A 21,316-nucleotide genomic window follows, 5' to 3' on the forward strand; every position below is an offset into this window, starting at 1 on the left:
TCATCAACAATATCCTTAGATGAACTCTGGCCTGGCACGATTGCTCATTGTGGCCCTCACAGTTTTGCATCTGTTACTGAATGAATTTAGGGGATTTTTTTTTCAGGTTAAAGTCTATTTTTAAAACTGGCCTAGGGCTTAAAGAGATGATAGTGTTTGTCTGGTCATGTCTGCAAAATTCAGAAACAGTAATCAGTCTTCTGTTAGCATTTTCGTTCAAGCTGAAATCACAGTGATTGGGAGCTCTTACAAAGATCAGGGACAATGATTTTACAGTTCAGTACTGTTCATCTCATAAAGCACCAATGACCTTTTTCAATGTGGCTGTTATTCATTCATTTATTTTTAGATCGTTCTGAAAGTCCTGTCATGTCCATTTGTACTTTTCTGTCAGCTGACTGCTTATAGTTTGAAAGAGATGCTGCTTTCAAACATAAGCAGCATCTCTGTGACAAAAGAGCTATAGTTCTGTCTCACCTGACCCAAAGGTGTGCTTCCAGTATGCATAATCTTTCTCCAGGTTGTCTTTAGCATTCTTCAGGTGGGCTTGAAGGTGGTTCATCTGCAGAGGTTTTTCTTGTTCTGCAACCTTATAGTCCAATTTTGTGCAGGGTTCTTTTGATTGTCATCTTTGAGACGAACTTGGCTCAGTCGTTATCTTGTGTCTCAGCAGTTGTTCACATCTATAACTAAGTTTCTTTCCACATTCTTTCTAATAGTTTGCTTCCTACCTCTGCCAGGCTTGTTGTGTATTGTTTGGCTCTCTTTGAATTTCTTGATGATACTTCTCACTCCAGTTCTTGACATTTGGAAATGTTTGTGAGAACTTTGTATATCCATCTTTCCTTTGTTTTTGTTTTTGTTTTAAAAAGCACTTTGGAAATTTTTGACAAAAACATGTCAAGTTTCCAAAAAGTCTGCAAAAACAGCTTTTAATTTTGACCTCTATAAATACTTGCCTGCTAAGGTTATGGGCTCAGTCACTGGTTTTGGAGGTATGTAATTACACACTGTTTGACTTGTCAGTCAAAAGTCATTAGCTAATAACCTGCAGTTACATAGTTAGAATCACTCCTTCTCATCAAATGTGGCTTTTAGCAACCAAGGTGGTGATCGCCGCAAATCTTATCTTAGGCTTCAAAACAGGACTTGACAGCTCCATTAGGTGACGTCACATCTTTTATACTCTCTGTGTTAACATAACTTGGAATACAAATGGGCTATAAATGGTAAATAGAAATAATCTGTTTCAAAAACTCTCCATGCTTACAGATTTTGTATGTTCATTCAGACATAATATCTAAATTAATTTGACCATGAATCAGCACAACAGTGTGAGCGATTTCTAGCAATACTAAATGGCCAGATGCAAAGGGAGAAAGACCTGAAGGTGACTGGAATATAATATAAACTTAATGCTTCTTTACAATAAATCTTATTCAGTTAGAAAGGCTGTTTATTTCACCATAAATGGTGCCACATTTGAAAGGAAAATAGATTTTTGGGTTGAACAGCAAAGTTGAGTTTGTGGGTTTTGCCCATGAACAGCTTATCCTCCTATTAACCTTCTGGTACTCCAGGTGCTGACAATCAGGTACCTGCAAGCATGGCCCTGGCTAAAGTGGTCAATTGGTATCTGCTCCAAGCATGTCACACTTGACTAATCTGGATTGGGTTCCTTTCATAGCACAGCTTCAACCTGCTGTTCTTCTATTAAATATTTTCTGTCATTTATAATTAGTGTGGCATTCCTTTATAATTAATCATTGTCTTAGTGATCAGCGATTAAAATCTCCTATATAACCTTACCTTACAATGTGCTTATTCAATTAACTGCTGAAGATAATAGAAAAATATTACTACAGGTTAGCCAGGGCTGATCAGAGGAAGCTGGTGACAAAGAGGAAGACACAGCAACAATTGCATTCATCTCTCTCTCTGTCTCTAGACTCAACTCCAGTCCTTTTCTGACACAACTGGATAATCTGGCTTTTAAGCATTGTTTCATTGTGTTTTGCTCAGAGGTGTGTCCAGGTGTGTCCCAACACTAATGTCTCACAGTGTTAATCTTACACTGCATAACACCATAACATGAGAGCAAATTAGAGAACTGCAATATAAATTTAATATGCCTTTACGTCTTCACTTGATTTCTTAATTAGTTAGTTAATCTCAGGTTTGTTTCCTTAGTTACCACTTACAATAAGCATGGACTCACAAACTGAACAATTAATTTTAATAGAGACTAATTCATTTAAACAGAATAATGGCCATTAGACACAAAACCCTACCCTTCTAGAGACTATCTGCTCCCAGACCACCTAAAAGATTAACTACTATAAAAAAAAATTATTTGTTACAGATATTCACAAAGAATATCACAACAACAGTCGCCTCAAGGCACTTTATATTGTAAGGTGGACCCTATAAAACATACAGAGAAAAACCCACCAATCATATGATCCCCTATGAGCAAACACTTTGGCGACAGTGGGAAGGAAAAACTCCCTTTTGACAGGAAGAAACCTCCAGCAGAACCAGGCTCAGGGAGGGGCGGGGCGGGGGAGAGAGAAGGAAGACAGGATAAAAACATGCTGTGGAAGAGAGACAGGGGTTAATAACAAGTAAGATTCAGTGCAGAGAGGTCTATTAACAACGTGAACCAGAGCAACAATCCAACTTTACTCCAACAGAGATAGATGATCTTGTTAATAGTTTTACATCCTTACTGTGTACGACTCTGGATAAAAAGAATGCAATAAATCAGCGAGCTTTAAATCCCAGGCATAATTCAAACACATTAAACAAAACACATTGCAGGTATTAAAGGAAATGCACTGCAATAGTTGAAATTGCATCCAGCTCATAAATTCCAATTTGCGCATGAAGACGGAGAGTCTTCTAGACACATGACAGTTAGTCAAGGAGTTTCACTGGGTTCTATGCTGGGACCAGTTCTACTTCACTAAACTTAGAAAATGCAACATACATTGTCATCACTATGCAGATGATCCCCAGCTTTATCTATGAAGCCAAATGACACAAATCAGTTAGATAAACAGACATGTCTTAAAGATCTTGGAAACATGGTATCTCTCCAGATTCTTACCTTGGCCTCCAGTAACACTGGAGGAGTCTTGGTGTCATTTTTAATCAACATGTTCTTCAACACACACATTAAATATATATAGGGTTGCTTTCTTGCATCTGTTCAATCTCTTTAATCCTGCCACAGAGTGATGCTGAAAAACTAGTTCATGCCGCTTTCTCAGTCAATCTTTGGTCAATCCAAAAAGCTGCAGCAAGAGTACTAACGGGGACTAGAAAGAGAGATCATATTTCCCCTGTAATTACTTTATCTTTGCTGGCTTCCCGTTAAATCCAGAATTGAAATTTAAAATCCTTCTCATTGTACTATATTATCCCAACAGACCACTTCGGCTGACTTACCGGCTGACTCGTAGTTCTAAAAGTAGAATGGGAGGCAGAGCTTTCTGCTGTTAAGTGCATCATTGAACTTTTGTCTTCACTCTCTCTTACTGTAGTCTGTGTTTTTTTCTGGATCCCTATCCTCACTTTTTGTTTCTCCTTTTCTCCTCACCCACCAAATGGTAGTGGCAGATGACTTCCCCTCCCCAAGCTTAGGACTGCCGAAGGTTTCTTCCTGCTAAAAGGGAGTTTTTTCTTACTACATTGCAAAGTGCTGATTTAATCGTTGGGATTTTCTTCAGAATACTGTAGGGTTACCATGCAGTAGAAAGCACTTTGAGGTGATTGTTTTGTGATTTATTGCTATATGACTAAACCAGACATTGAATGGCAGTGAAACAGAATAACTTATGCATTTTTTTTGTCTTATTCTACTTTCCACTTCTACTATACTAAATGAAAAATATTCTACTTGGTACTCCACAGCATAGTTTTTTCTTTACTTTTTTTGCAGATTTTAAAATATACAGCATCACATCACAGGATATTAGGACATTTATAAGTATAGAAAATTACCCATTAGCATATTCAATTCATTTCAGTTTTATTTATATAGTGCCAAATTACAACAACAGTTGCTTCAAGGTGCTTTATGTTGTAAGGTAGACTCTACAATAAGACATACAGAGAAAAACTCAACAATCATATGACCCCCTATGAGCAAGCACTTTGGCAACAGTAGGAAGGAAAAACTCCCTTTTAACAGGAAGATTATATAGGATATATCATTACAGTCCTCTCCAACTGACACATTAAAGTAATACTTAAATCAAGGAATCAGTTATAATCCAATAAAATAAATAAACTGAAAATGAGTATTTTACTTTTGGCCCTTTAAGCATATTTTAAAATATTCGTAGTGTTCCTTCTGTAGAATTGTGACTTAAATAAAAGAAGCTTGTTTGCTTCTGATGCTTGTTTCACGATTCTGAAAAACAGAACTTACTCATTCAATACAAAAAAGTTTCATACTTTGTATTGAATAAACTTTTATGTAGCACATGGCTCCACATGAACCTGAAAATCAGACTTAATGTTTTCTACACCAAATTCTCTACAGTATATTTATTTTTTTACTAATTGCACAGATGTGGTACTGTGATCTTTTTTTTCCATTGCAAAGAGGAAAAAAGAAAAATCTTTTGATTATTTTCCGTTTTATTAAACATCTAAGAGGAAACAAAACACCAAATTGTCCAAACAGTGGCTCACTGACTGATTTACTGACTCCAGTTCACGCTCACGGACCACCAGTGCCACCTTGTGGTCAGCTTAAAAAATACACAGATTGTTCAGTGAGTTGTATTTTTCTTTCCTTTATTTTGACAGGAGCATTGGCTTAATTTACCTTACAGTTGGTACAAATACAGTACAGTATGTTTCTCCTAATAAATGCATCACTCGCATTCACTTAGTGATGTCACTGAGGGTGTTGGGGTGACTTTTGACACAGCAGATGCTGCACAGACACTCTTTAGGTGAACTATAGACGGACAGTGTGTACATGATAGTTGGGGTCTTTGCACTCTTGTGCAGCTATTGCCATCGGGTCACAATGTGTGTGAACACATGTCACATTGAACTTGCATATTGAATACCTAACCTAAAGCTTTCACCTGAGAACAAACCAGTACATCCTCCATTCACACAAGTCTCAGATTTGTCAAAGTGCACAAAGAAAAACAATTTTAGGGAAAGGAGAAGACAGAAGGTATTGCTATTACTGACACAAGGTGTGTGAGCAGGAGGTGGACATGTGAAAAGGAGCTTTAAATCATTGTGTGATGGTGACAAGAATACAAGCGGGAATCAGTAATGCTGTTTCAGTTTTGAAACACAACACTGGTTTCCTACAAAAAGGTGTGTTGAGATGGTGCAATGTTTGAATGCATTTAAAGAAACATCATAAAATACACCTTTTAGTCATGACCATGCAGTTGCACTCAATTCCTTTTTACAGCACGAAGATCTGAACAACAGTACACACCACTAAACTGATTTACATCTTATCCACTGTGCTGTTTGTGCAAGGTCATCGGAAAAATCCACACAACAACATTCACATTTTGCTTATTTTAGAACACAAAGTCATCACCTTCAGTGAAAAATTGGGTGTTTTACATATAGATTTGAATGATTAATCCAATATTCAATGTCACTAAGGTCAGTGGACCAAATCTTTGCCTGCATTATTATAGATGTGGTGGGAAAAAACAAGTGCATAGTTCAGTTATATCCCCATCTCTGCATTTGGTACCCTCAGGTTCTGTTAGACTGAAACCCAGTGGAAGCAGCCACAGAGCCAGATAGTTTTTAAAGAGGTGGGCAGGTTGAGCTCAGAACCTATTTCTAGTTCTTGTTTCCCCATTTTACAGATTGTTGTAGTACCAAATGATTGCTTACCAGATGTACCAAATCATTCCTAATCATTTAGGCATGACTGCCATAGAAAGGTATGCCATGAGGACTCATGCATAACAAGCATTTTTATGTAAAACTTTAAAAAAAAAAAAAGTTTTTAAAAGTGTCAAGTAACAGAAGAATAACTTCCCTATAGTAAAACTGAAACAAAAGCTTATTAAGAGTATTAATAATTAATTAAAAATGTTCCAAAAAGAATCACCTCCTCAAACACAGCCCAGAGATCCAGTTCAGAGATTTAAATTAGCAGAACAGACAATGACAGGTGGTGGAACAGAGCAGGCATACCCCTAAAGCCCTACAACAATCCAAATGAATAAATTAGATATTTCAACCACTGCACAGTAAAGGCTTATTTGCAGACATTGCCGTTTCACACTTACTGGGCAGAAGGGGTGGCCAAACCTTACCCACCTGTGGTGGCTGTGGTGACTAAATATTTACTCCATATAAATTCTGTACCAGATTATATGGATTATATTGCAATAGGAGAGCAAAGAGAAGACAGGAAGCCTGGGAGAAAACCAGGGGGAAGACATGTCTTGAGGCAAATGGGTTGCCTGCTTAACCCAGTGAGCTAAACGGGTGATTCCACATGAAAGTGTTTTGAGGACAGTGCTTTAGTCAACGAGTCCTGCGACTTGTTCCATTAATCACTGCCTGTACAGCTTGAGATGTGAACATTTTTGGGTGGATTTTCCCTTCAAGGATCCTCTCTTTATAGATATACACAATTCAGAGCTTCCATCCACCTGATACATTAAAGCCGCTGTTTCACAAATTTGGTGAAATCTGACATGCTGGTAAATTTGTTTTTTTACACAAGAATCTACGGCTCACAAACCTTCTTAGAACTTTTCTCTACACCAACGCTATGTTGCATCTAGAATCCTCTTCATCAAATCTGTCCTATTTCCACTGTGATTGTCTTACTCAGTGACCAAACATCTTCAATGCTCCTGGAGTTTCAGAGAACCAACAGGAATAACCAAACAAAAAAAATCATATAACTTGGATCTGACTGTGTTACAGCATGCAAGCCTCAAACAGTGTTTGACTTGTGAAAAACATCATTCAAGACAGTCAGTGCAACGGGGTGAGGCTGCCTCCTTTGTGGCTCCTGGCTTTGGAGTCAGGGGCAGCGTCCGGAGAGGTAGGGGAAACTGGGACATCAAATGCAGGGTTGGGAATATGCAGAGCCTCTCGTCTGCATTTCTTTGAGCGAGCTTTGGTGTGACGTGGACGAGAAGTATCGCCATGGGAGCTGGACGTATGGTTACCCCTGCAGCCTTTAGAGAACTCCGATGTGGGGTCAGAGTTCAACGCTGGGCTGGTTTCTGGGCAGGAATGAGCATTCTGAGGTTTCCCCTGAGGACACGAGGTGGACAGGAGCGGAGAAAGCGCAGCCGATTCTAGCAGACCTTTAGTTCCCTGTGTGCACTGCAAGGGCAGTGCAAGAAAGAGGAAGTAAAAAAAAGTAATAAAACAAGTGACAAAACAAGCTAGTGATATTAACAGGGAACACATCAGTCTCTGAAATTACTTCAGCAAATATAACATGAGTCAAAGGCCAACTAGGAGTGCAAGCAGGATCCACACGTGATCTCAAGCAGGATATCCAAAATATTTCATGCCACAGACATGCATAGGCATGCACATTGAACCTGGCCAGTCACATTTCATATTTGATTTAGCCCAAGAAGCCTGTTTATTTATTACACCAAACTTTTAGAATGGCACTAAAACAAAGCGTGATAGTTTGCAAGAGCTGGTTCTAAAAAAGGATTGATGAAGTTTAAGTAGCAGCTGCCAGAATATTCAGACTTTAACAGGGCGTCCACACAAGAAGCAGTTTGCTTGGTGCCTGTGGCTTCATCACTGACGACTGGTCACTAGTGAACATTAAAAGCATTCCATCATATGTCAGTCAACCGTATCCTTCACTCTCGCTGGTAGTCGTTTCCACCATTCAAGTAGAATGTGAGAAGTCTAACTCAGAACCTGCCCACTTTATGTCATCAGCAGTTATTTTGCCTGTCGCTGTTAAAGTTGCTGAATGTCATTGATATTCTGTTACTTCTGGTTCCCACATTATTGTCATAAATATCATAAAAGATGAACATAGTGACTATGACATCACTGACTGTTTTGTGAGATTCTTTTATGAAGCCTTGAGGAGAACATGTTCAAACAGCACATGTCCTTAGCCAATGAGCGCACTCTGGATAATCCTGCTTTTTGACCCTTATATGACCAAAATTTACAAGTTCCCAAAATGAGTGACTGAGCCCATAGAATCGATAACTCAGAGAAAAATAACAACATTATCCATCCATTTGCTTCCGCTTATCCTTTTCAGGGTCACGGGGGCGCTGGAGCCTATCACAGCTCTCATAGGGCGAGAGGCAGGGTACACCCTGGACAGGTCGCCAGTCTGTCACAGGGCCAACACACAGGGACAGACAACCATTTGCGCTCATATTCACTCCCACATTCACACGTATGGGCAATTTGGATTAATCAATTAACCTATCCCCACAAACTGCATGTCTTTGGGCGGTGGGAGGAAGCCGGAGTACCCGGAAGAAACCCACGCAAACACGGGGAGAACATGCAAACTCCACACAGAAAGACCCCGGCCTGATGGTGGAATTGAACTCAGGACCTTCTTGCTGTGCAGCAACAGTGCTAACCACCGTGCCACCAAAAAATAACAACACCAAAACTAAAAATGAGTTTAAGGCAGGTGTGTCAAACTCCAGTCCTCGAGGGCCGGTGTCCCAAAACGTTTAAATATGTCCCTGCTGCAACACAACTGAATAACATTAGGTCATTAGCAAGACTCTATAGAACTTGAGTGCATGTTGAGGTGGCAACCCCTAACCCTACTCAAGCAATTTTAAATAAGTGTAAGTGTTTGAAAGCTTGTACTGTTATTGCACCATTTTCATTCACTCATAAGCTGCTGTAACATGAATCAAAAGGCTGAATTGCCACCTCATCGTGCAGTCAAGTTCTACAGTCTTGCTAATGACCTAATGTTATTCAGGTGTGTTGCAGCAGGTACTCAGAAAGGTTTCAGGACACCGGCCCTTGAGGACTGGAGTTTGACAGCTGTGGTTTAAGGGGATCACTTTTGTGCTGTCCCTGGCTGCAACAATGAGTTTTACGTTAAGAAACCGAGGATATACTGTCCACTTTCACTGTCTGTCTCTTTCGCAGTAATTGGCTTTTCATTATTTGGCTTCCTGCACTGAAATGGGAAAATCAGGCCGTTAGCTGTAAAGAATTTAACAAACGTGACTAGACTCGCAGACAGTTTTTGAGAACAGGGCTCCGTGATGTAGATTAGCCTTTTTACGTGTAGTGTTTCACGTCCTCTTAAAGGCTTCATTTCTCAGAACAGGAAGATAAGTCCATCTTTTACGGTATCATCACTGCTAGCTCTTCCAGTGTGGATGCTTCTTACGCGTCATGCTGGATCCATTAAAGAGAACTCCATATCACTATCCCTGCACGCTTGCCCAAAGGATCAGACTCAGGTCAGGCTTTACACTGAGAAAACAAACTGTAAGATTCTTCTGGGAGATGTTGAAGTTTAACAAACATCTTCTATGCTTTTTAAACCATCTGCAGACGAAGACGTCCCGACCAAAACGATAAAGCCTAGCATTGTTTACAGTCAGTGGTCTTCAGTAAATGCTTTATAAACTTTTATAATTGTGGTTTATGTGAAAAACTCTTGTCTGTAATATACAGACATACAATATATATACAGTATACAATGAGTGACCACTGGGACAAGCTGGCTAAAGGGAAGTGATTGGATGCATTGGCTCTGTTAATGCATCCATTATCAAGCGTGCATTTGTGTGGTGGGTTCTTTGCAATTTAAAGGTTTACATTTTCAAGCTGACACATCCAAGTTGATCTGAACTGAGATTAAAGGTTCAGTAGCTCAAAACAGTAAATGTTTACAAGTACAGCAGCAGACCCTGAACCTGACTTCTTTCTGCTTGTTGGCAGATGTTTTTATCCCACTCTGTAACGTTACACAGTCTTTACCTTATAAACATACCTGCCTTGAGATGCTTTGCTTTAAACTGACGCCAAATAAAAAACACCGAATTAAACAGAGATTGGCTGGGATCTTTATAAGCATAAAATGTACTTTTAAAAAGTACCTTTTATTACTAAAGCAATTTAACACACAATGAAAATATAAAGTAGCAGTTAGCTCGGCCAAACTAAGACCAGTAAAACCAAAAGAGTGAGCTGAAAGGAGCTGTTAAACTGCACAGAACTGACTGGAAGTTCAGTTTGGTGATAATATTTGATACTATGAGCAACCCGTTTTACATGAACTGATCATTTCTTAGTATAAAATGTTGCTTTGGGCACTTTTTAAATGCAACTATTCACCCGAATTCGCTTCTTTAGCCTTGAATGTAAATTAGTCTGACAAATGAATGAATTTTAACAGCATAAGCTCTGGAAAATTTTTCATTTAAATGCTAAACCTTTTTTTTTTTCTCCATATGCTAGTTTGTATTCAAAGTTTATACGCTACGTATAATTCAGGGTCGAGAAAATGTGCTGTCACCATATGGGTATATTTCAACACTGTTTCCACCCCTAAACCTAAAAATTATACACACATGGGAAGTCTCTAAGCACTGTTAAAGCCCTGCAGTTCATTCCTTAAGAAGCTGGTTTAATGGCTGTCATTATGTTTCACTGACCTCTGAATGAACATCTTCCTACAGTTGTTTTTGTCAGTCTTTAAACAGTCTGGTGGTTAGCACAAGAGAGTTGTTTGATCCGTAACTATGCACCCTTTACTGGGATCAATTATACACTTCAATGCATTTAACATTGGCAATGGTTAAAGCCATGCGGGAGTAAAGCAGCCAAGCAAAGGGGCATGCAAAGACAACGGCGGCCACAGGCTGTCTGCACTCACTCTCCCTTTCTCTATACAGGCTTACCAAGCTCAAGGCTCGCTTTTCTTTGCTCTAACAGCGGCTAATCAGCCAGTGCAGGACAGAGCAAAGTCCAGACACTTCTCCTCCTAGTGTTGGTGGAGGGACGCAGGCACAGAGACACACCACACAGAGAACAGTGAGTCAGCACTGGGTGAGCAGACACACAGGGAGGGACTGATTCTGGGTTTGTCTCGTAGGAAAAATATAGAAAAGTATGTCTCCTTGTACTGTGATAGGAAAACGGTGATGATGGATGGAAACAAAATGAAAAATGACAACACATGATGAACTGCATGGACAAAAATTTAATGTTATACATTACAGATACTAAAAACTGAAACGTCGTAAAAAAAAAAAAAAAACACGTAAAAATGAAACAAAGGCATGACAGGAAGCAAGAGATGAAGGACATGAGGAGCTTCCCTCGTCACAAATCTTTTGGCATTTTAACCTTTTATATGCAGACAGACATGACAGGAGAAAACAAACAGCACACACGCAAATTTACAAACTGCTGTTACAGAAATAGCTTTCTTTACAGCGTCACCAGCTTATCAACTGACTTCAAAAGGCTAGCTTATACACACTCAAAGACACAAGACTCCAGCTTCAACTGACTCTCACTGTACTACGCGATATGTGAATATATTGAGGCTCAGATTGCAACTCTATCTGAACTCTGGGCAAGTCTTGTAAACAAAACTGGCTTAAAAACACTTCAAGTATCTTTTTATATCCCTTGCTGTCAGAGAGAACAGCAAGAGAGATGCTCTGTGAGGAGGAGCTGGAAACACTTCTTACATCTCCTGCTCTCTAAACACCCGGAGCTGGCACACGATACTGCATAGAAGTAAACACTGAGGAAAAATGTGCATACAGAGAGTAGTACTCTCTATTAAAAATAGCACAAGAAGAATTTTATGTGTGCATTTCCATGAGGTAGACATGGCTGAACAACAGCTAAAGACACCATATTAAATTACACTTTAACAAAGTAGTTCAAGTTTAAAAATAAAAAAAAAAAAAAAAAAACAGCAGCAGGACCCCAGTTGACTATTTCCTGAATTAAAATACGCACCTGCCAAAGCATCATTAGTTCTCTTATTTAAACCTGGACATTAGAGCTACTTTTTCATGTTTGTCATCTATATTTCTAAGATATGCCTTCAACAAAAATTATAAATCAATACGTTAACATTTTGTTTTTTTAAGAAACAAACAAGATTAAGAGGTGTTACTGGGTGACTGGTCACTGTTGGTCTTTATGAGTTTTTTTCTTTTTTTTAATTTAATTGTCTGCGTCTTTGACAATTCAACTTAATAATTATTCAGTAATGCGCAATTCAAAGAGTCCTGCTAGCAGCAGACCTCAGGGCAGGGACTTCGTGACAATTAACATACCTCTAGTGGTCACTCTACGAAGTCATAAATCATGTATGAGCAGCACGGTGGCACAGTGGTTAGCACTGTTGCCTCACAGCAAGAAGGTCGGGCCCAGGGTCTTTCTGTGTGGAGTTTGCATGTTCTCCCTGTGTTTCCGTGGGTGTTCTCCGGGTACTCCGGCTTCCTCCCGCAGTCCAAAGACATGCACTTAGCAGGGATAGGTTAACTGGAAACTCTAAATTTCCCATAGGTGTGAATGGTTGTCCATGTGTGGTTGTGCCCCCTCGATCATTTATAAAAATATTATATCCCTCCCCCGACTCTTCCTTTAACTCTTGCATTTGATGACATCCCCCTCTACCCTTAATGATGAGTTTTGACACCTCAGTATATATCAATACAAACATGGTTTGGCAACCATTAGAATTAGTAGAATATAACAAATAGAATAGTTTGTCCTTTGTAGAGTCTAACCAGTATAGGAACACCAATAATGACAGTTAGCAATTTAAAAATCCAAAATACTTGTCTACCACTACTGCTCTCATCTTTCAAACACACAGACCATAAACAGACTTCTCTAATTTTTTTTATATTTAGTTAATAAGGAGTTCTTAAAGATAGGACAACTCAGTTTCAAAATAATGTTGATATGTAATAATGTCATAAAATATTAAAAATGTATAAAGTAACCCAGTTTAAGCAGTCTTCAAACTTTGATTGTACTGCTTCAAAAGCCCCCAAATACATTCTCTTCATTTGATGTTCTTCTAGGTCCTTCAGCTTTCGGTTTGAAACCAAAACAGGTGTTGAGTGGCAAGTAAGTACTCCTAACTAGTACCCTATCTGTTTTTCATAATCATAATAAATTAATAAGTAAAACTGAGCTAAAAACATTGCAGCTCTTTACTAGAATAAGAAATAGAATAATAGAAAAAACAGTTTTTTAAACTCCACCAACCAAACCAAACAAATGCGCCATAACGTTCAACTATCCCTTTAACTTCCAATAAGAGGCATAATACTGTGCGATAAACCTCTGACTAAGGATTATTGCTAAGGATTGTCTTATTGCATTGGAGTCACACTGGGTTAAATATGTACACTTGGGTTTTAAGGGGTATTTATTATTTTCTTCTTTTTTTTGGGTTGTATGGAAGCCCCAAACGCAATTTCATTGTTCTTGACAATGACAATAAATAAATAAATACTAAATAATACTAAAATACTAATACACCAAACCTTTACATGACAGTCAACAACAGGCAGCAGACAGATGCTGGGTTGGGGCTACAGCAGGCAACGAGGTTTCTCTCAGGCACAGAAAGAGTTTTGGTGGCAGTCACAGGGTGCAGGCACGGGAGAGGGGGATTTCTGCAATGCAAAAGCAGCTCCTACCACATTTATCTCGCTTTTAGCGGCCAGGGTGGGCAGCTCGATGTCAGCACTGCCAGTCTGGGCAGACTCATCTGCCGGCAGGAAACCCCGTCTGTCAATCAAGCTGAAATGGCACAGAAAGATACGAATGTTCAGGTTATGAGGCGAGGATGTTCCTCCATTAATACCAATATCTTGTCATCTTTGTCATGAATGCAGAACGCACATCACAGATTAAGAATTAGGAATTCTTCCTCCCCGCCATCTCCAACTACTTACTCTCTTGGCTGTCTGGTTTTCCATCTGAGACTCTTTATCTTGTAATAGTAAGTGGTTGAGACAACTAAACTGCTGCTACTTACACACATAAAACTAAATTGCAATTAAACAATGAACTGAAGCTCTGTAATTCAAAAATAGCCACAATCCAGCTGATTGCTATTGCTACAGGTTTATTAGTACTGCGCTCTCTTTATCAACTCATACAAACTTATTTAAAATTATCAGTGATTGCTTCTTTCATAAAGTATGCATGCTTGCAAATGAAATATGCACCATCTTAAACAGCCCATTAGTAATAAAATAGCTAAAACTAATATACAAGGATCCTCACAAGCATCTCTCTTTGTTACTTGGACTCGATATTAAAGATTTAATGATGGAAGGAGTAATTCATAAAGAGGACCAACCTTGGCGGCATGGGCGCACAAAGCACCGAACAACAGTTGATAAAGATGTTTTTATGACTGTATGGGTTTGTAACATCTTCTCCACTCTTCCCTGACCAGGAGCCTTTAATCTAAAAAAATATAAATATAAAAAATAAAAACAAATCACATATAATTGCCCCTTGGGGATAAATAAAGTCTTTCTGATTCTGATCTGATTCTGATATAAAACATATGACATGTTTTTCCCCAAACACATTATTTTGGAAGTAGAGTTTGTTCACTTTGTGAATACAAAAGTATCTGCAAGATTTCCCTTACTACTAACAAAATATTAGTATTAATATTTGTGTTGTTGTTACTATTGTTATTGTTAATTAAAAGTATTCTAATGTTAAATATACTTCCACACTAACAGAAAATTAATATTAAATATATTTACAAATTACATACAGAGTATATTTTCTTTGATTTAACAAGCATCACAAAATGAACAAAATAACATGATGTCGTCTAACAAACTGAGTCATAAAAGCAGCTTTGGGTACTCACGTCTTCGTTAGTGGTAAGATTGGAAGCAACCAGGTATGTATGGAAGCCTGAGAGGCCCAAAATGGACCAAACTGAAAAGAAACATATCACCAGCTCCACTGCAGTGAAAGACTGAGTCAAGGAAAGGAAAGTTATCAAAACACTGGCTACATAAGAAAAAACAAAAGGCTTGAAAATTGTGCCAAATTTGTTTCACTGGCACAATCCCAGAAATATATAAGACATAACAACAGCTAATCAACTAAAACATATCCCCATTCGAGCACTGGATATTTGCCAAATTGTTATTTAGAACCTGATATCAGCCCAGAAAGCCTTAGTCTGCACTTCCCTACGGATTACAGTAATTTTTGTTTCCTAATATAAAGTGAAGAAAAACACGGTTAAAAACAGTACAAATAAGAAAAATGATCACAGATGGCAATGGTGTCTATGTATATGTTATATATACATATGCAAGCTGACTGATTTTCATCCGACTTCTGTCACTGACTGTGTTTTTTGAGTAAAAAAATCTTATTCGGTACAGGATATCTCCCCGGACTCTCCTGAAGCGCAAACACTAGGCCCTTCCCGCCCTGAGCTCCTGAAAAAGAGGAAAGTGAGCAGGATTTCAGGATGATAAAATTTAATTTGTGTGGGAAATGACCGAGCTGATCCACGTATATGGCTTTTGTCAGACATTAAACTGCTCTGCTGTTGTGAACCACGCCTGGCAGTCCAAATGAAACAAAACAAACAAGCAGGCGCTATTTGAAGCCGGCTACTTCCCAAGCATGAAACACCTGCAGATCAGAGCAAAACCACATACTCAGTGCTAGGTGTGTGGTCACACAGCCGAAGATGAACGCCGTCAGGAAGGAGAGCGACACGATGAAGGTGTAGAAAAACCGGTAGTTACGTTTCCCTACACAGTTCCCAACCCAGGGGCAGTGATGGTCGAATCTCTCTGAAAGACAGTGATCAACTCACATTTTAGGAATGTTAAAAAAAACTCTAGAGCACTGAGCTCTATAAAAGTGCGCTCTCTGCAGCTCTGTGAAGCCTCTTTTTATTATTTATGGGTTGTAAATGTCAGTGTCGCTGTGTGTTCACAGCTCACCCACACAGTTGTCACACAGGCTGCAGTGGGAGGTGCGCGGAGGGCGGAACATCTTGCAGGTGAAGCAGTACTTGAGCTTCACCACCTGCTGATTGATTAGCACTTCCTTGGTGCGAGGCGGAGGTCGATAGCTGGTGTTTCCAGTGTTGTCTACAGAGAAGAACAGTGAAAATAGGGACACAGTGTTGTGCTTTAAATCTAAGGTAGGTGTGCAGTTATTGCTGCAGTAAGCATCGAGTTTCCACTTCCATCAAAGTCATGGCAGCAAACTTACAAGTGTCACATTCACAAACCACTTTAAAGCACGATAAAAGTGTGAATGGATACCATCACATTATCAGCAATGTGTGCACATCATTAGGGCTGCACGCATCTCTGGTCAGTACTTTGAGCTTCTCATTAAAAACCTTTTGAAGATTGCTCTAAAAGATCATTTCAGAAAGTTTTCCCTCAATCAGTGCTACAGACTTGAACCCACAGGGGAAGGGGGGAGTGCACCCTGGACAGGTGGCCAGTGTGTCGCAGGGCTAGAACATGGAGCCAAACATTCATACTCATATTCAAACCTACAGCCAATTTTGAAACACAAATGAACCTGAACACTGCTTGTGTCTATGGGCAGTTTGAAGAACCTGGAGTGCCTGGAGAGTCTCCATGCACACAAAACAGGGATTTACACATTTGCATTTCAAACTTCAATCCCCACACCTCTCATTGACTTTAAATGCAGTGCACAACTAAACTGTGAATCTGGACCTTTGTTTTGCTTTCAGTGCTTGCACTTAAAAGTTGAGAAAGTTCTCCAATGCCAGCACCATGACAGCCAATCAAATCCATCCATCACATCGTGTTATTAAAATATAAAGGAAGTTTGTGTAATTCAGCATCAAAATGGAGAACATTAGCAACAGGCAGTTAGTGTGACTCATGCTAAGTGATCATTAAAGCTCAATTAGCTTGCCTTGTTAATGGCTGGCTGTTACTGCTTTGACTATCCCACTAGCAAAGACAGCCCAGATGTCAGGTACTCCCACTGTCAATCAGTGAAGCATAATGTACATATGAATCCTGTTTTAATGTACACAATTTCAACCTATAATCATTTTCTGTCACACTTCACATCCTTGTAAAATCAGGTCTGACCACTTCACTGGGTTGTAACAACTTGCGCCTTTATCCACTCTTACTCAGGGCGAGGGGTGGATTATAGCCCAATAATAGCCTGAGCAGAAAGACATCTGGTGTCAGGTGTGCAGCTCGTAACAGCAGATGGAAAATGATGTGTCATCTTTCACAAAATGACTAACCTGCAAAAACTCTCTCCCAGTAACTTGGACACTGTGCCTGAGAGGTTGACCAACATGAGAAAAATAATAGAAAAAAAAAGAAAAGAAATACCCGCTATTCTTTTTGCGCAACTTACAGATGGTTCCTTATGGGGGGTTTTTCTTTCTTTATTTATTTTTTTTACAATAGTCGGTGTCATCCATTCCATACCATACTAAACCGTGCGCTAATTCAAACTAAGAAGCTACACAAGAGAGCTTTCCAGAATCTTTCCTGAAACATTGGGGCCCAAATAAATGTTCAACAGTCACGCCAGAATCTTCATTTCAAAAATAGCTGTAGTACAGTTCAGTTGGATAACATGTGGATCTTACATCACCACTGCCTAAACTCTGGTCATGAGTAGGAGTTTCCAAAGTGCACAGAAAGCCAGCTTTAGACATGCAGGTCATTATAACGATGCAAGTCATATGGAAAGTAAAAATAATATTGGCATGGCATAAAACTGAGAGTGAACATAACTGATGAGCTTTGAACAGGTCTGAGGTGTGAAAGATTGGGGAAAATAATCTGTATAAAATCTAGTGAAAACTTCAGACCAAAATTAGAAGGCAGCAGACACTTTTCAACGTGCCAACATGACGTTTATTACACAGCAAATTCCACTTGTGTTCTTTTATGTCTTGATGACTTCCGCATCATTAAAATGACCTGAAGAATTTTAAATTGTGACTGAGCCATTAAAATGTACACGCATGTGTGATTCCAGAATAAATAATTAGCCACACGAGAACAGCGCTTTCATTCTCTTGAAACTATGAATGGTGTTTTAATCAAAACAAAGTCAAGGCCACTGACTCTTCAATAACTTGGAATAAAATAACCTGTGTTTAAGCAGTACTGGTTTATGGGTAAGATTCCCCGTCCTATACAAAACTTTAGAGCCAAAACACAGTGCAGAAATATCCCAAAAGAGAAAAAATGTGACAACACTGGACAGCATTTCCTGCACACAGATTTTAGGCCAACCAAGTATATTTGGTGACTAATTTTTCCTTTTCCATATGTGTCTCAGTGAGCACCATCATTACCAACATGGCTGATTTATTAAGAACAATTCTTATCATTCTTGTTTGACAGAATCTGTATAACAGGGTGCTAGGTTACCAACTAATGCTAGCATGCTTGATTAGCAGGCTACTTACATAAACTGCACGCGTACAACAAACACACTTATATCTGCTAGCACAGCACAGACTAAAATATTACTCACCAAATCCAAAGCACAAACTTCTTAGACGGGCTGTACTTTACAAGAAGGCACATTATTTATCAAACAATCATATGAAACAACCAGAAAACACACCAAAAGGTAGTGAAGGCGAGATGTATCGACTACAGTTCTCTGTATCAGAAGACATATCAATCAAGAGGGTCATGTCCCTACCACCAGTATGCTGATAATTAGAAAGCCTTACACCACCCAGTGTAAGGTTTATGCTACAGATGCCTCACAGCTGCTTACCAAAATCCCTTTTTGTATTTCTGCAATGTTAATCCACCTTTATTCTTTTTTATTGAGATGCCAAATTAGCTATTTAGTTGAATTCCTGAACAGAAAAAAAATTGTTTTAATGGTTGAATCTAATGTTTGATTCACTTCTGACTTCTTCTCTGATTTGGATATAAAAATATGGATAATAAATAATATTATGTTTTTACTTTTTTTAACAAGTTTTTGACAAATTTCTAAAATATTTGTGTTTTCTGTTTTTATGACAGCTGGTCTAATACATTTGTTAAGCACTGTATACAAAAAACCATCCACCATGGAGTTATTATGAGGGGGGGAACTATAGAGGCAATTTTAAATGTATCTTGCTATCTAATCACATGATTCATGTGTATAAATCGCATGTTTTGGTTTTCGTTACAGCCACAGCTAGTCTGTCACGTTATCACCTTCTCAGAAACACTTGTGTTTTATTTTGAGTGCTTTTACTGCATTTTTCTATATGCAGGCTTTTTCTTGAGTTGCAGTCCATTTGACCTCTCAGTGCCACCATTGGGTTGGCTTGTTTTTGGAGTTTGCCTCCAGTGGCTATTTGAGGAACTGCAGATATTGGGCATTTAAGCCTTTTCAGCCCCAGAGACTGATGCTTAGCGCACAGTACACTCAAGTGCATATAGCCCCACTCCTCCTATTATCCAGCAGTGTTTCCAACAGAATGTCAGTCTGTAGGAAACAATTCGGGACGTCAAATTCAAAGGCCTTGCAGACAACCTCATAGTTACTAGTGCAGCTGTTAGACATTACCAATCTGTTTCTCAATGTCTGCAGCCTCATCTGGTGTTGCTCTGGGCAGGATGCCGGGGTCGGTGAAGCTGGTCTGGAGCAAGGTGATGAGCACAAACACAAAGAGGACTCCTCCAATAACAGGTATGCAGCTGGTCAGGTGTTTGACCAGGAATGGACAACTGAGAAACAAACACAGGCAGGGGTAATTACCAAGGCACACTGGGAAAAGATGCAGACAATGTTCTGTCACATATAACTGAGCCTACCTTCTTCTTTTCTTTAACTCACTGATGGATCTAATTTTAATTAACATTCAACTCTTTTAATTGCCATAAAACTCCCAGAAGACTGAACACATTTTCACTCTACTGTGGCAGAAAGAATCCTGTTTCTATTATTAAGCACTACTTCTTAAAAATGTGCACTTAGCTTCAAATATTAAGAAAAAAAACATTAAAAATAAACATAATTGCAACACACAGGTTAAAACAAATATCGATACAGTGCAGGGTCAAAAATGCGCTTTGGTCAGTATTTTTTTTTTTTGTTTTGCTTTGTTTTTTTGAGCAATCTGCATCATTAAATATCATCCTGCTAAGTCCAACTGTATGTTAGCGAGTCTCTTGCTTTTGGAAAAAACAAACAAACAGACAAACAATATAAATAAATAAAACAGATTTGATGCGCCAGACAGGGCTCAGTTCATTAAAATATCGATTAAAAAGCAGCTTTGTATCATCTGTGGACAACTTTTGAACGGAACTCGCAATCAGTATTACAGAACCATATAATATAAGACGAACTCACTCAAATATAAAAAATAAACCACTTGTGACGAGGATGAGACCCAGGGTAAGGGGAAGGACCCCACTCTGTCGGGCCACTATGATCCGTCCATCGCAGTAGAAGCGATTCTTTCCGGGGAAAACTTCCCACTTTCTCCTGGGTCTTCTCGGCTCCTTCTTCTTCTCCGTGTCATTCCCATGATGAGGCTGAGGGGTCGGGGTGGGCGTCGGAAGTGCTTGCGGGTCTATTTGTTGATACTCGCAGTTTTTCATTGTTTATAACGGAGTCTGGCCGCTCTGTCCTAGTTCGGACACCCGGTGCATTTGTCCAGCGACCGACAGCATCACCGACTCCCGTGTATTTTGAGGTAGCTGAAAGGAGCGAATGTCGTCTTTCCAAGGAGAAAATAAGCTAATCCCACACCGAGGATATCCAGCTGTAAATAACCACGAGACCCCGTGCTCGAAATTACATATCTGTTTATTCTCATAACTCCTAATTTATTATTTATAAAAGTTTATCTCCAAAAAGACAGCACAAATCCAACCTATAACACAATGACCATCGTTAGCTTCTTAGCTTTCCCATTCATCCTAGCAAGCTCATCCAGCTGCGGAGTTATTTAACAACAGTAAATCCAAAGTGCTATTACCACTGCTAGCTTGTTAGCTTCCTCGACTTATAGATTATTGCCGGCCTTTATGCTAAGCTCCGGCGGTCCTTTATGAGTAAATGACATGTAACACAAAAACTTTGTTATTTTTAATGCATATCGCTCTACTAGGAGGAGTCCTGACACATTCGTGACTACCTGCTGTTTAGCTACGTTGCCATAAAACGAGCCGTGTTGTCAAAGTAAACGCAAAGAAATGTAGTATTTCCGGTTGGTTTTCTTTCTAAATAAACTACAACATTCAATATTACATTTTATGTACCATAATAATAAAAGTCATACGAAAATATTGGT

The 21,316-nt window shown here is 39.1% G+C and overlaps 1 protein-coding gene across 1 annotated transcript; it reads right to left on the reverse strand.

The window, feature by feature from the left end:
- Positions 1-4,603: 4,603 nt before the first annotated feature.
- On the reverse strand, positions 4,604-21,199 carry zdhhc18b (zDHHC palmitoyltransferase 18b). Its single transcript, XM_026157449.1, has 9 exons — positions 20,371-21,199; positions 19,582-19,742; positions 15,978-16,127; positions 15,687-15,824; positions 15,410-15,461; positions 14,876-14,978; positions 14,345-14,454; positions 13,677-13,779; positions 4,604-7,350 (listed from the first exon to the last, which is right to left on the reverse strand). Exons 1-9 carry the CDS (start codon positions 20,619-20,621, stop codon positions 6,994-6,996), a joined length of 1,425 nt encoding a protein of 474 aa, XP_026013234.1. The 5' UTR covers positions 20,622-21,199; the 3' UTR covers positions 4,604-6,993.
- Between the last annotated feature and the right edge of the window lie 117 nt (positions 21,200-21,316).

This window comes from Astatotilapia calliptera, chromosome 22, assembly GCF_900246225.1.
Source record: "Astatotilapia calliptera chromosome 22, fAstCal1.2, whole genome shotgun sequence".
Lineage (NCBI taxonomy): Eukaryota > Metazoa > Chordata > Actinopteri > Cichliformes > Cichlidae > Astatotilapia > Astatotilapia calliptera.

What these genes read in the sequence shown, in the direction of transcription:
- zdhhc18b (XM_026157449.1), bottom strand. Translation starts at nt 20,621, where the DNA reads ATGAAAAACTGCGAGTATCAACAAATAGACCCGCAAGCACTTCCGACG. An exon ending in GGTTTATTTTTTATATTTGA is followed by an intron (nt 19,743 to 20,370) that starts GTGAGTTCGTCT and finishes TTTGTTTCTCAG; the next exon opens with TTGTCCATTCCTGGTCAAAC. An exon ending in CTAAAAGCGAGATAAATGTG is followed by an intron (nt 7,351 to 13,676) that starts GTAGGAGCTGCT and finishes CTGCCCTTGCAG; the next exon opens with TGCACACAGGGAACTAAAGG.